The sequence below is a fragment of the Hyla sarda genome, unplaced genomic scaffold (assembly GCF_029499605.1).
Source record: "Hyla sarda isolate aHylSar1 unplaced genomic scaffold, aHylSar1.hap1 scaffold_73, whole genome shotgun sequence".
Lineage (NCBI taxonomy): Eukaryota > Metazoa > Chordata > Amphibia > Anura > Hylidae > Hyla > Hyla sarda.
The window spans coordinates 297,815-314,226 of record NW_026610751.1 but is presented as its reverse complement, the minus strand read 5'-3'; the positions used below and the strand labels follow the sequence as shown (position 1 = coordinate 314,226).

At 42.3% G+C, this 16,412-nt stretch overlaps 1 protein-coding gene across 1 annotated transcript; it reads left to right on the top strand.

The window, feature by feature from the left end:
• The first annotated feature begins 200 nt into the window (after positions 1-200).
• Positions 201-16,210, top strand: LOC130344679 (V-set domain-containing T-cell activation inhibitor 1-like). Its single transcript, XM_056554452.1, has 4 exons — positions 201-264; positions 369-716; positions 13,341-13,604; positions 16,089-16,210. Exons 1-4 carry the CDS (start codon positions 201-203, stop codon positions 16,208-16,210), a joined length of 798 nt encoding a protein of 265 aa, XP_056410427.1.
• The last annotated feature ends 202 nt before the right edge of the window (positions 16,211-16,412 follow it).

Here is a 16,412-nt window from a genome sequence, read left to right as displayed (position 1 = left end):
TTATGATATATACAGGTTCCTGTCTCTGTGGTATTATGATATATACAGGTTCCCTGTCTCTGTGGTATTATTATGATATATACAGGTTCCCTGTCTCTCTGGTGTTATTATGATATATACATGTTCCCTGTCTCTGTGGTGTTATGATATATACATGTTCCCTGTTGGGTTTGCACTAATCCCTGCTCTCTATTTGCAGTATGATTGTGATAATAATCCTCCTCTTGGCCGCCATCGCTCTTATCATCGGCCTCAGTATTTCTGGTAAGTGCTGTATTAATATGAAGAGATGTAAAATATTTTTACCACATTTTGCAGAACACTTTATGATAGTAATATGAAGTCCACACCCCCCATGTACCCTGCAGGTAACAGTACCACAAATGATGTGACGACCGTCAATGCCGTGGGGCAGATCGGTCAGGACGTCATCCTAAGCTGCACCTTCACCCCCGATGTAAAACAATCCAGTAACGTCCTGTGGGAGAAGGTGGGAGACACCGGAGTGGTCTACAAATACGAGAACGGGAAGATCGTGCTGACCGACCAGAACTCAAACTTCAAGAGTCGGGCGTCGCTCTTCATCAACCAACTCTCTGCAGGAAACGCCTCCCTGAAGATCACCAATGTGCAGATGAAGGACGCCGGGGTCTATAAATGTACCATCACCAATTCTAATGGGCAGGGGAGCAACAAGCTGAGCCTCAACGTAGGGGGTGAGTGCCCCAGGATACAATGGTGGTCCATGGTGTATGGATACAATAATAGACCAGGGTGTATGGATACAATAATAGTCCAGGGTGTATGGATAGAATGATAGTCCATGGTGTATGGATACAATAATAGTCCAGGGTGTATGGATACAATAATGGTCCATGGTGTGTGGATACAATAATAGTCCAGGGTGTATGGATACAATAATGGTCCTTGGTGTATGGATACAATAATGGCCCATGGTGTATGGATACAATAATAGTCCAGGGTGTATGGATACAATAATAGTCCAGGGTGTATGGATACAATAATAGTCCAGGGTGTATGGATACAATAATAGTTCATGGTGTATGGATACAATAATAGTCCATGGTGTATGGATACAATAATAGTACAGGGTATATGGATACAATAATAGTCCATGGTGTTATGGATACAATAATAGTCCAGGGTATATGGATACAATAATAGACCATGGTGTATGGATACAATAATAGTTCACGGTGTATGAATACAATAATAGTCCATGGTGTATGGATACAATAATAGTCCAGGGTGTATGGATTCAATAATGGTCCAGGGTGTATGGATACAATAATGGTCCATGGTGTATGGATACAATAATAGTCCAGGGTGTATGGATACAATAATAGTCCAGGGTGTATGGATACAATAATAGTCCAGGGTGTATGGATACAATAATGGCCCATGGTGCATGGATACAATAATAGTCCAGGGTGTATGGATACAATAATAGTCCAGGGTGTATGGATACAATAATAGTCCATGGTGTATGGATACAATAATAGTCCATGGTGTATGGATAAAATAATAGTACAGGGTATATGGAAACAATAATAGTCCATGGTGTTATGGATACAATAATAGTCCAGGGTATATGGATACAATAATAGTCCAGGGTGTATGGATTCAATAATGGTCCTTGGTGTATGGATACAATAATAGTCCAGGGTGTATGGATTCAATAATGGTCCTTGGTGTATGGATACAATAATAGTCCAGGGTGTATGGATACAATAATAGTCCAGGGTGTATGGATACAATAATAGTCCAGGGTGTATGGATACAATAATAGTCCAGGGTGTATGGATACAATAATAGACCACGGTGTATGGATACAATAATAGTTCACGGTGTATGAATACAATAATAGTCCATGGTGTATGGATACAATAATAGTCCAGGGTGTATGGATTCAATAATGGTCCTTGGTGTATGGCTACAATAATAGCCCATGGTGTATGGATACAATAATAGTCCATGGTGTATGGATACAATAATAGTCCAGGGTGTATGGATACAATAATAGTCCAGGGTGTATGGATACAATAATAGTCCAGGGTGTATGGATACAACAATAGTCCAGGGTGTATGGATACAATAATAGTCCAGGGTGTATGGATACAATAATAGTCCAGGGTGTATGGATACAATAATAGTTCACGGTGTATGAATACAATAATAGTCCATGGTGTATGGATACAATAATAGTCCAGGGTGTATGGATACAATAATGGTCCTTGGTGTATGGATACAATAATAGTCCAGGGTGTAAGGATACAATAATAGTCCAGGGTGTATGGATACAATAATGGTCCTTGGTGTATGGATACAATAATAGTCCAGGGTGTATAGATACAATAATAGTCCAGGGTGTATGGATACAATAATAGTCCAGGGTGTATGGATACAATAATGGTCCATGGTGTATGGATACAATAATAGTCCATGGTGTATGGATACAATGATAGTCCATGGTGTATGGATACAATAATAGTCCAAGGTGTATGGATACAATAATAGTCCTTGGTGTATGGATACAATAATAGTCCAGGGTGTATGGCTACAATAATGGTCCTTGGTGTATGGATACAATAATAGTCCAGGGTGTATGGATACAATAATAGTCCAGGGTGTATGGCTACAATAATGGTCCTTGGTGTATGGATACAATAATAGTCAATGGTGTATGGATACAATAATAGTCCATGGTGTATGGTTACAATAATAGACCAGGGTGTATGGATACAATAATGGTCCTTGGTGTATGGATACAATAATAGTCCAGGGTGTATGGATACAATAATGGTCCATGGTGTATGGATACAATAATAGTCCATGGTGTATGGATACAATAATAGTCCAGGGTGTATGGATACAATAATGATCCTTGGTGTATGGATACAATAATAGTCCAGGGTGTATGGATACAATAATAGTCCATGGTGTATGGATACAATAATAGTCCAGGGTGTATGGATACAATAATAGTCCAGGGTGTATGAATACAATAATAGACCATAGTGTATGGATACAATAATAGTCCATGGTGTATGGCTACAATAATAGACCATAGTGTATGGATACAATAATAGTCCATGGTGTATGGATAAAATAATAGTTCATGGTGTATGGATACAATAATAGTCCATGGTGTATGGATACAATAATAGTCCATGGTGTATGGATACAATAATAGTCCAGGGTATATGGATACAATAATAGTCCATGGTGTATGGCTACAATAATAGTCCAGGGTATATGGCTACAATAATAGTCCATGGTGTATGGATACAATAATAGTCCAGGGTGTATGGATACAATAATAGTCCATGGTGTATGGATACAATAATAGTCCAGGGTGTATGGATACAATAATAGACCACGGTGTATGGATACAATAATAGTCCAGGGTATATGGATACAATAATAGACCACGGTGTATGGATACAATAATAGTTCACGGTGTATGAATACAATAATAGTCCAGGGTATATGGATACAATAATAGTCCATGGTGTATGGATACAATAATAGTCCAGGGTATATGGATACAATAATAGACCACGGTGTATGGATACAATAATAGTTCACGGTGTATGAATACAATAATAGTCCATGGTGTATGGATACAATAATAGTCCAGGGTGTATGGATACAATAATAGTCCAGGGTGTATGGATACAATAATAGTCCAGGGTGTATGGATACAATAATAGTCCAGAGTGTATGGATACAATAATAGTCCAGGGTGTATGGATACAATAATAGTCCAGGGTGTATGGATACAATAATAGTCCAGGGTGTATGGATACAATAATAGTCCAGGGTGTATGGCTACAATAATAGTCCAGGGTGTATGGATACAATAATAGTCCAGGGTGTATGGCTACAATAATAGCCCATGGTGTATGGATACAATAATAGTCCATGGTGTATGGATACAATAATAGTCCATGGTGTATGGATACAATAATAGTCCAGGGTGTATGGATACAATAATAGTCCATAGTGTATGGATACAATAATAGACCATAGTGTATGGATACAATAATAGTCCATGGTGTATGGATACAATAATAGTCCAGGGTGTATGGATACAATAATAGACCATAGTGTATGGATACAATAATAGTCCATAGTGTATGGATACAATAATAGTCCATGGTGTATGGATACAATAATAGTCCAGGGTGTATGGATACAATAATAGACCATAGTGTATGGATACAATAATAGTCCATGGTGTATGGATACAATGATAGTCCAGGGTGTATGGATACAATAATAGTCCAGGGTGTATGGATACAATAATAGTCCAGGGTGTATGGATACAATAATAGTCCAAGGTGTATGGATACAATAATAGTCCAAGGTGTATGGATACAATAATAGTCCATGGTGTATGGATACAATAATAGTCCATGGTGTATGGATACAATAATAGTCCATGGTGTATGGATACAATAATAGTCCATGGTGTATGGATACAATAATAGTACAGGGTGTATGGATACAATTATAGTCCAGGGTGTATGGATACAATAATAGTCCAGGGTGTATGGATACAATAATAGTCCATGGTGTATGGATACAATAATAGTCCATGGTGTATGGATACAATAATAGTCCAGGGTGTATGGATACAATAATAGTCCATGGTGTATGGATACAATAATAGTCCATGGTGTATGGATACAATAATAGTCCAGGGTGTATGGATACAATAATAGTCCATGGTGTATGGATACAATAATAGTCCATGGTGTATGGATACAATAATAGTCCAGGGTGTATGGATACAATAATAGTCCAGGGTGTATGGATACAATAATAGTCCAGGGTGTATGGATACAATAATAGTCCACGGTGTATGCATACAATAATGGTCCAGGGTGTATGGATACAATAATAGTCCAGGGTGTATGGATACAATAATAGTCCAGGGTGTATGGATACAATAATAGACCAGGGTGTATGGATACAATAATAGACCATGGTGTATGGATACAATAATAGACCAGGGTGTATGGATACAATAATAGTCCATGGTGTATGGATACAATTATAGTCCAGGGTGTATGGATACAATTATAGTCCAGGGTGTATGGATACAATAATAATCCAGGGTGTATGGATACAATTATAGTCCAGGGTGTATGGATACAATAATAGTCCAGGGTGTATGGATACAATAATAGTCCATGGTGTATGGATACAATAATAGTCCATGGTGTATGGATACAATAATAGTCCAGGGTGTATGGATACAATAATAGTCCATGGTGTATGGATACAATAATAGTCCATGGTGTATGGATACAATAATAGTCCAGGGTGTATGGATAAAATAATAGTCCATAGTGTATGGATACAATAATAGTGCAGGGTGTATGGATACAATAATAGTCCAGGGTGTATGGATAAAATAATAGTCCATAGTGTATGGATACAATAATAGTGCAGGGTGTATGGATACAATAATAGTCCATGGTGTATGGATACAATAATAGTCCAGGGTGTATGGATACAATAATAGTCCAGGGTGTATGCATACAATAATGGTCCAGGGTGTATGGATACAATAATAGTCCAGGGTGTATGGATACAATAATAGTCCAGGGTGTATGGATACAATAATAGACCAGGGTGTATGGATACAATAATAGACCATGGTGTATGGATACAATAATAGACCAGGGTGTATGGATACAATAATAGTCCATGGTGTATGGATACAATAATAGTTCACGGTGTATGGATACAATAATAGTCCAGGGTGTATGGATACAATAATAGTCCAGGGTGTATGGATACAATAATAGTCCAGGGTGTATGGATACAATAATAGTCCAGGGTGTATGGATACAATAATAGTCCAGGGTGTATGGATACAATAATAGTCCAGGGTGTATGGATACAATAATAGTCCAGGGTGTATGGATACAATAATAGTCCAGGGTGTATGGATACAATAATAGCCCAGGGTGTATGGATACAATAATAGTGCAGGGTGTATGGATACAATAATAGTCCAGGGTGTATGGATACAACAATAGTCCAGGGTGTATGGATACAATAATAGTCCAGTATTTATGGATACAATAATAGTCCAGGGTGTATGGATACAATAATAGTCCAGGGTGTATGGATACAATAATAGTCCAGGGTGTATGGATACAATAATAGTCCAGGGTGTATGGATACAATAATAGTCCAGGGTGTATGGATACAATAATAGTCCAGGGTGTAATGATCAAGGGTGAAAAAATCCATCCGCAGTAGGGAATGTGCGCTCACGACCCTGTATGAGGTCTATCCGGTTCATGTCATTGCTTCCCCCCCCCCCCCATACTTTATCCCCTATCAGTGTATGATGTCATTGTCTTCCCCATACTTTATCCCCTATCAGTGTATGATGTCATTGTCTCCCCCATACTTTACCCCCTGTCAGTGTATGATGTCATTGTCTCCCCCCATACTTTACCCCTCTGTCAGTGTATGATGTCATTGTTCTCCCCCATACTTTACCCCTCTGTCAGTGTATGATGTCATTGTTCTCCCCCCATACTTTACCCCTCTGTCAGTGTATGATGTCATTGTTCTCCCCCATACTTTACCCTTATGTCAGTGTATGATGTCATTGTCTCCCTCTATACTTTACCCTCTGTCAGTGCATGATGTCATTGTTCTCCCTCCATACTTTACCCCCTGTCAGTGTATGATGTCATTGTTCTCCCCCCATACTTTACCCCTCTGTCAGTGTATGATGTCATTGTCTCCCCCATACTTTACCCCTCTGTCAGTGTATGATGTCATTGTCTCCCCCATACTTTACCCCTGTCAGTGTATGATGTCATTGTCTCCCCCCCATACTTTACCCCCTGTCAGTGTATGATGTCATTGTCTCCCCTCATACTTTACCCCGTCAGTGTATGATGTCATTGTTCTCCCCCCATACTTTACCCCCTGTCAGTGTATGATGTCATTGTTCTCCCCTCATACTTTACCCCTCTGTCAGTGTATGATGTCATTGTCTCCCTCCATACTTTACCCTCTGTCAGTGTATGATGTCATTGTCTCCCCCTCATACTTTACCCCTCTGTCAGTGTATGATGTCATTCTTCTCCCCCATACTTTACCCGCTGTCAGTGTATGATGTCATTGTTCTCCCTCCATACTTTACCCCCTGTCAGTGTATGATGTCATTGCCTCCCCCCATACTTTACCCCTCTGTCAGTGTATGATGTCATTGTCTCCCCCCATACTTTACCCCTTGTCAGTGTATGATGTCATTGTCTCCCCCCCATACTTTACCCCTTGTCAGTGTATGATGTCATTGTTCTCCCCCTGTACTTTACCCCTTGTCAGTGTATGATGTCATTCTCTCCCCCCATGCTTTACCCTCTGTCAGTGTATGATGTCATTGACTCTCCCCATACTTTACCCTCTGTCAGTGTATGATGTCATTGTCTCCCCCCATACTTTACCCCTTGTCAGTGTATGATGTCATTGTTCTCCCCCCATACTTTACCCCCTGTCACTGTATGATGTCATTGTTCTCCCTCCATACTTTACCCCCTTTCAGTGTATGATGTCATTGCTCTCCCCCCATACTTTACCCCCTGTCAGTGTATGATGTCATTGTCTCCCTCCATACTTTACCCCTCTGTTAGTGTATGATGCCATTGTCTCCCTCCATACTTTACCCCTCTGTTAGTGTATGATGTCATTGTCTCCCCACCATACTTTACTCCTCTGTTAGTGTATGATGTCATTGCCCCCTCCATACTTTACCCCTCTGTTAGTGTATGATGCCATTGTCTCCCCCCATACTTTACCCCCTGTCAGTGTATGATGTCATTGTCTCCCCCCCATACTTTACCCCTCTGTCAGTGTATGATGTCTTGGTCTCCCCCCATACTTTACCCCCTGTCAGTGTATGATGTCATTGTCTCCCCCCATACTTTACTGCCTGTCAGTGTATGATGTCATTGTTCTCCCCCCATACTTTACCACTTTGTCAGTGTATGATGTCATTGTCTCCCCCCATACTTTACCCCCTGTTAGTGTATGATGTCATTGTCTCCCCCCATACTTTACCCCTCTGTCAGTGTATGATGTCATTGTTCTCCCCCTCATACTTTACCCCTCTGTCAGTGTATGATGTCATTGTTCTCCCCCCATACTTTACCCCCTGTCACTGTATGATGTCATTGTTCTCCCTCCATACTTGACCCCCTTTCAGTGTATGATGTCATTGCTCTCCCCCCATACTTTACCCCGTCAGTGTATGATGTCATTGTTCTCCCCCCATACTTTACCCCCTGTCAGTGTATGATGTCATTGTTCTCCTTCCATACTTTACCCCTCTGTTAGTGTATGATGTCATTGTCACCCCCCATACTTTACCCCTCTGTCAGTGTATGATGTCATTGTCTCCCCCCATACTTTACCCCTCTGTTAGTGTATGATGTCATTGTCTCCCTCCATACTTTACCCCTCTGTTAGTGTATGATGCCATTGTCTCCCCCCATACTTTACCCCTCTGTTAGTGTATGATGTCATTGTCTCCCCACCATACTTTACCCCTCTGTTAGTGTATGATGTCATTGTCTCCCTCCATACTTTACCCCTCTGTTAGTGTATGAAGCCATTGTCTCCCCCCATACTTTACCCCCTGTCAGTGTATGATGTCATTGTCTCCCCCCATACTTTACCCCCTGTCAGTGTATGATGTCATTGTTCTCCCTCCATACTTTACCCTCTGTCAGTGTATGATGTCATTGTCTCCCCCCATACTTTACCCCCTGTCAGTGTATGATGTCATTGTCTCCCCCCATACTTTACCCCTTGTCAGTGTATGATGTCATTGTTCTCCCCCATACTTTACCCCTCTGTCAGTGTATGATGTCATTGTCTCCCCCCATACTTTACCCCCTGTCAGTGTATGATGTCATTGTCTCCCCCCATACTTTACCCGCTCTCAGTGTATGATGTCATTGTTCTCTCCCCATACTTTACCCCTCTGTCAGTGTATGATGTCATTGTCTCCCCCCATACTTTACCCCCTGTCAGTGTATGATGTCATTGTCTGCCCCCATACTTTACCCCCTGTCAGTGTATGATGTCATTGTTCTCCCTCCATACTTTACCCCTCTGTCAGTGTATGATGTCATTGTCTCCCCCATACTTTACCCCCTGTCAGTGTATGATGTCATTGTTCTCCCCCCATACTTTACCCCTCTGTCAGTGTATGATGTCTTTGTCTCCCCCCATACTTTACCCCCTGTCAGTGTATGATGTCATTGTCTCCCCCCATACTTTACCCCCTGTTAGTGTATGATGTCATTGTCTCCCCCCATACTTTACCCCTCTGTCAGTGTATGATGTCATTGTTCTCCCCCTCATACTTTACCCCTCTGTCAGTGTATGATGTCATTCTTCTCCCCCCATACTTTACCCCCTGTCAGTGTATGATGTCATTGTTTTCCCCCCATACTTTACCCCCTGTCAGTGTATGATGTCATTGTTCTCCCTCCATACTTTACCCCCTGTCAGTGTATGATGTAATTGTCTCCCCCCATACTTTACCCCTCTGTCAGTGTATGATGTCATTGTCTCCCCCCATACTTTACCCCTCTGTCAGTGTATGATGTCATTGTCTCCCCCCATTCTTTACCCCTCTGTCAGTGTATGATGTCATTGTTCTCTCCCTGTACTTTACCCCTTGTCAGTGTATGATGTCATTGTTCTCCCCCCGTACTTTACCCTCTGTCAGTGTATGATGTCATTGTCTCCCTCCATACTTTACCCTCTGTCAGTGTATGATGTCATTGTCTCCCCCATATTTTACCCACTGTCAGTGTATGATGTCATTGTCTCCCCCCATACTTTACCCCCTGTCAGTGTATGATGTCATTGTTCTCCCTCTGTCAGTGTATGATGTCATTGTCTCCCCCCATACTTTACCCCTCTGTCAGTGTATGATGTCATTGTCTCCCCCCATACTTTACCCCCTGTCAGTGTATGATGTCATTGTTCTCCCCCCATACTTTACCCCCTGTCAGTGTATGATGTCATTGTCTCCCCCCATACTTTACCCCCTGTCAGTGTATGATGTCATTGTCTCCCCCCATACTTTACCCCCTGTCAGTGTATGATGTCATTGTCTCCCCCCATACTTTACCCCTTGTCAGTGTATGATGTCATTGTTCTCTCCCCATACTTTACCCCCTGTCAGTGTATGATGTCATTGTTCTCCCCCCATACTTTACCCCTCTGTCAGTGTATGATGTAATTGTTCTCCCCCATTCTTTACCCCTTGTCAGTGTATGATGTCATTGTTCTCCCTCTGTCAGTGTATGATGTCATTGTCTCCCCCCATACTTTACCCCCTGTCAGTGCATGATGTCATTGTTCTCCCTCTGTCAGTGTATGATGTCATTGTCTCCCCCCATACTTTACCCCTCTGTCAGTGTATGATGTCATTGTCTCCCCCCATACTTTACCCCTTGTCAGTGTATGATGTCATTGTTCTCCCCCCATACTTTACCCCCTGTCAGTGTATGATGTCATTGTCTCCCCCCATACTTTACCCCCTGTCAGTGTGTGATGTCATTGTTCTCCCCCCATACTTTACCCCCTGTCAGTGTATGATGTCATTGTCTCCCCCCATACTTTACCCCCTGTCAGTGTATGATGTCATTGTCTACCCCCATACTTTACCCCTCTGTCAGTGTATGATGTCATTGTCTCCCCCATTCTTTACCCCTTGTCAGTGTATGATGTCATTCTTCTCCCCACATACTTTACCCTATGTCAGTGTATGATGTCATTGTTCTCCCCCTGTACTTTACCCCCTGTCAGTGTATGATGTCATTGTTCTCCCTCCATACTTTACCCCCTGTCAGTGTATGATGTCATTGTCTCCCCCCATACTTTACCCCTCTGTCAGTGTATGATGTCATTGTCTCCCCCCATACTTCACCCCTTGTCAATGTATGATGTCATTGTTCTCCCCCATACTTTACCCCTCCTTCAGTGTATGATGTCATTCTCTCCCCCATACTTTACCCTCTGTCAGTGTATGATGTCATTGTTCTCTCCCATACTTTACCCCTCTGTCAGTGTATGATGTCATTGTTCTCCCCCCATACTTTACCCTTCTGTCAGTGTATGATGTCATTGCTCTCCCCCCATACTTTACCCCCTGTCAGTGTATGATGTCATTGTTCTCCCCCTATACTTTTCCCCCTGTCAGTGTATGATGTTATTGTCTCCCCCCATACTTTACCCCTCTGTCAGTGTATGATGTCATTGTTCTCCCCCCATACTTAACCCTCTGTCAGTGTATGATGTCATTGTCTCCCTCCATACTTTACCCCTCTGTTAGTGTATGATGTCATTGTCTCCCTCCATACTTTACCCCTCTGTTAGTGTATGATGCCATTGTCTCCCCCCATACTTTACCCCTCTGTCAGTGTATGATGTAATTGTTCTCCCCCCACTAACTTTACCCCCTGTCAGTGTATGATGTCATTATCTCCCCCCATACTTTACCCCCTGTCAGTGTATGATGTCACTGTTCTCCCCCCATACTTTACCCCTCTGTCAGTGTATGATGTCATTGTCTCCCCCCATACTTTACCCCCTTTCAGTGTATGATGTCATTGTCTCCCCCCCATACTTTACCCCCTGTCAGTGTATGATGTCATTGTCTCCCCCATACTTTACCCCCTGTCAGTGTATGATGTCATTGTTCTTTCCCCATACTTTACCCCTCTGTCAGTGTATGATGTCATTGTCTCCCCCCATACTTTACCCCCTGTCAGTGTATGATGTCATTGTCTCCCCCCATACTTTACCCCCTGTCAGTGTATGATGTCATTGTCTCCCCCCATACTTTACCCCTCTGTCATTGTATGATGTCTTTGTCTCCCCCCATACTTTACCCCCTGTCAGTGTATGATGTCATTATCTCCCCCCATACTTTACCCCTCTGTCAGTGTATGATGTCATTGTTCTCCCCCTCATACTTTACCCCTCTGACAGTGTATGATGTCATTGTTTTCCCCCCATACTTTACCCCCTGTCAGTGTATGATGTCATTGTTCTCCCTCCATACTTTACCCCCTGTCAGTGTATGATGTCATTGTCTCCCCCCATACTTTACCCCTCTGTCAGTGTATGATGTCATTGTCTCCCCCCATACTTTACCCCTGTCAGTGTATGATGTCATTGTCTCCCCCCATACTTTACCCCTCTGTCAGTGTATGATGTCATTGTCTCCCCCCATACTTTACCCCTCTGTCAGTGTATGATGTCATTGTCTCCCCCCATACTTTACCCCTCTGTCAGTGTATGATGTCATTGTCTCCCCCATTCTTTACCCCCTGTCAGTGTATGATTTCATTCTCTCCCCACATACTTTACCCTATGTCAGTGTATGATGTCATTGTTCTCCCCCTGTACTTTACCCCTTGTCAGTGTATGATGTTATTGTTCTCTCCCATACTTGACCCCTCTGTCAGTGTATGATGTCATTGTCTCCCCCCATACTTTACCCCTTGTCAGTGTATGATGTCATTGGTCCCCCTATACTTTACCTCTGTCAGTGTATGATGTAATTGTTCTCCCCCCATACTTTACCCCTCGGTCAGTGTATGATGTCATTGTTCTCCCCCCATACTTTACCCCTTGTCAGTGTATGATGTCATTGTCTCCCCCCATACTTTACCCCTCTGTCAGTGTATGATGTAATTGTTCTCCCCTCATACTTTACCCCCTGTCAGTGTATGATGTCATTGTCTCCCCCCATACTTTACCCCTCTGTCAGTGTATGATGTCATTGTCTCCCCCCATACTTTACCCCTCTGTCAGTGTATGATGTCATTGTCTCCCCCATTCTTTACCCCCTGTCAGTGTATGATTTCATTCTCTCCCCACATACTTTACCCTATGTCAGTGTATGATGTCATTGTTCTCCCCCTGTACTTTACCCCTTGTCAGTGTATGATGTTATTGTTCTCTCCCATACTTGACCCCTCTGTCAGTGTATGATGTCATTGTCTCCCCCCATACTTTACCCCTTGTCAGTGTATGATGTCATTGGTCCCCCTATACTTTACCTCTGTCAGTGTATGATGTAATTGTTCTCCCCCCATACTTTACCCCTCGGTCAGTGTATGATGTCATTGTTCTCCCCCCATACTTTACCCCTTGTCAGTGTATGATGTCATTTTCTCCCTCCATACTTTACCCCTTGTCAGTGTATGATCTCATACCCCAGGTATATAACAATGATTCTTATATTTTATCTCCAGCTTTTAGTGATGTGACGGTGACAAACATCTCCCAGACCACCCTGCAGTGTAGCTCCCCCAAGTGGTTCCCCCAACCCACAGTCAGCTGGCTGAACATCAGTGCATCTGGAAGCAACCTCAACACTACACTCCCCCAATTTGTGACCGGACTCAGCGGCATGGTGCAGGTCATATCTAATTTTATCGAGGTTCAAAAAGATGTTCAGTACAGATGTGTGATACAGAATAACCTGGCCCAGGCTCAAGGAGATGCTATACTCACAGGTGTGTAATGTGTGAGAGATGACATCACAGGTGTGTAATGTGTGAGAGATGACATCACAGGTGTGTTATGTGTGAGTGATGACATCACAGGTGAGTAATGTGTGAGAGATGACATCACAAGTGTGTAATGTGTGAGAGATGACATCACAGATGTGTAATATATGAGAGATGACATCACAGGTGTGTAATGTGTGAGAGATGACATCACAGGTGTGTAATATATGAGAGATGACATCACAGGTGTGTAATGTGTGAGAGATGACATCACAGGTGTGTTATGTGTGAGAGATGACATCACAGATGTGTAATATATGAGAGATGACATCACAGGTGTGTAATGTGTGAGAGATGACATCACAGGTGTGTAATACATGAGAGATGACATCACAGGTGTGTAATATATGAGAGATGACATCACAGGTGTGTAATATATGAGAGATGACATCACAGGTGTGTAATGTGTGAGAGATGACATCACAGGTGTGTAATGTGTGAGAGATGACATCACAGGTGTGTAATGTGTGAGAGATGACATCACAGGTGTGTACTTTGTGACTGATGACATCACAGGTGTGTAATATGTGAGATATGATATCACAGGTGTGTAATATATGAGAGATGACATCACAGGTGTGTAATATATGAGAGATGACATCACAGGTGTGCAATATATGAGAGATGACATCACAGGTGTGTAATATATGAGAGATGACATCACAGGTGTGTAATATATGAGAGATGACATCACAGGTGTGTAATATATGAGAGATGACATCACAGGTGTGTAATATATGAGAGATGACATCACAGGTGTGCAATATATGAGAGATGACATCACAGGTGTGTAATATATGAGAGATGACATCACAGGTGTGTAATATATGAGAGATGACATCACAGGTGTGTAATATATGAGAGATGACATCACAGGTGTGTAATATATGAGAGATGACATCACAGGTGTGTAATATATGAGAGATGACATCACAGGTGTACAATATATGAGAGATGACATCACAGGTGTGTAATATATGAGAGATGACATCACAGGTGTGTAATGTGTGAGAGATTACATCACAGGTGTGTAATGTGTGAGAGATGACATCACAGGTGTGTAATGTGTATGAGATGACATCACAGGTGTGTAATATGTGAGAGATGACATCACAGGTGTGTAATATATGAGAGATGACATCACAGGTGTGTAATATGTGAAAGATGACATCACAGGTGTGTACTTTGTGACTGATGACATCACAGGTGTGTAATATATGAGAGATGACATCACAGGTGTGTAATGTGTGAGAAATGACATCACAGGTGTGTAATGTGTGAGAGATGACATCACAGGGGTGTACTTTGTGACTGATGACATCACAGGTGTGTAATATATGAGAGATGACATCACAGGTGTGTAATATATGAGAGATGACATCACAGGTGTGCAATATATGAAAGATGACTTCACAGGTGTGTAATATATGAGAGATGACATCACAGGTGTGTAATGTGTGAGAAATGACATCACAGGTGTGTAATGTGTGAGAGATGACATCACAGGTGTGTAATGTGTAAGAGATGACATCACCGGTGTGTAATGTGTGAGAGATGACATCACAGATGTGTAATATATGAGAGATGACATCACAGGTGTGTAATGTGTGAGAGATGACATCACAGGTGTGTAATATATGAGAGATGACATCACAGGTGTGTAATATATGAGAGATGACATCACAGGTGTGTAATGTGAGAGATGACATCACAGGTGTGTAATGTGTGAGAGATGACATCACAGGTGTGTAATGTGTGAGAGATGACATCACAGGTGTGTAATGTGTGAGAGATGACATCACAGGGGTGTACTTTGTGACTGATGACATCACAGGTGTGTAATATGTGAGAGATGACATCACAGGTGTGTAATATATGAGAGATGACATCACAGGTGTGTAATATATGAGAGATGACATCACAGGTGTGTAATATATGAGAGATGACATCACAGGTGTGTAATATATGAGAGATGACATCACAGGTGTGCAATATATGAGAGATGACATCACAGGTGTGTAATATATGAGAGATGACATCACAGGTGTGTAATGTGTGAGAGATGACATCACAGGTGTGTAATGTGTGAGAGATGACATCACAGGTGTGTAATGTGTGAGAGATGACCACACAGGTGTGTAATATGTGAGAGATGACATCACAGGTGTGTAATATATGAGAGGTGACATCACAGGTGTGTACTTTGTGACTGATGACATCACAGGTGTATAATATTTGAGAGTTGACATCACAGGTGTGTAATGTGTGAGAGATGACATCACAGGTGTGTACTTTGTGACTGATGACATCACAGACATAGAAATGATGAATGTGTAATGTAAGTTGCTCTGTGAGACACATGACAGATGTAGTCATGCGCGGTGCGGTTCCATCCATGGTTCAGCCGCACGCGTCTCTTTTATTTTACAGATTTTGGTTTGCAGACGCAGTCCCAGCTTATAATTCTGAGCTCGGCGCGGATGACGTCACCTCCTCGGCTTCTCCTGGGCCTCCTTCTCCTGATCCTCCATCTTGGAGCTGTGAACGTGTAGACACCGCCGGGTGAGTAGAATGTTCTGCGCCCACAGATGGAAAGGGAGGGGGCCATGTTGGGAACCGGTTTGGTCATCATTGCCTATTGGGCTCCTTCATAGCTCCCTGAAATACCTGGTGGGTAGGGGTTGGTGGCACCAACTGGAGAGTTTGGGCCCCTTTTAAATTGGGGCAGCATTTCTTTCTCTATGGCCCTGACTG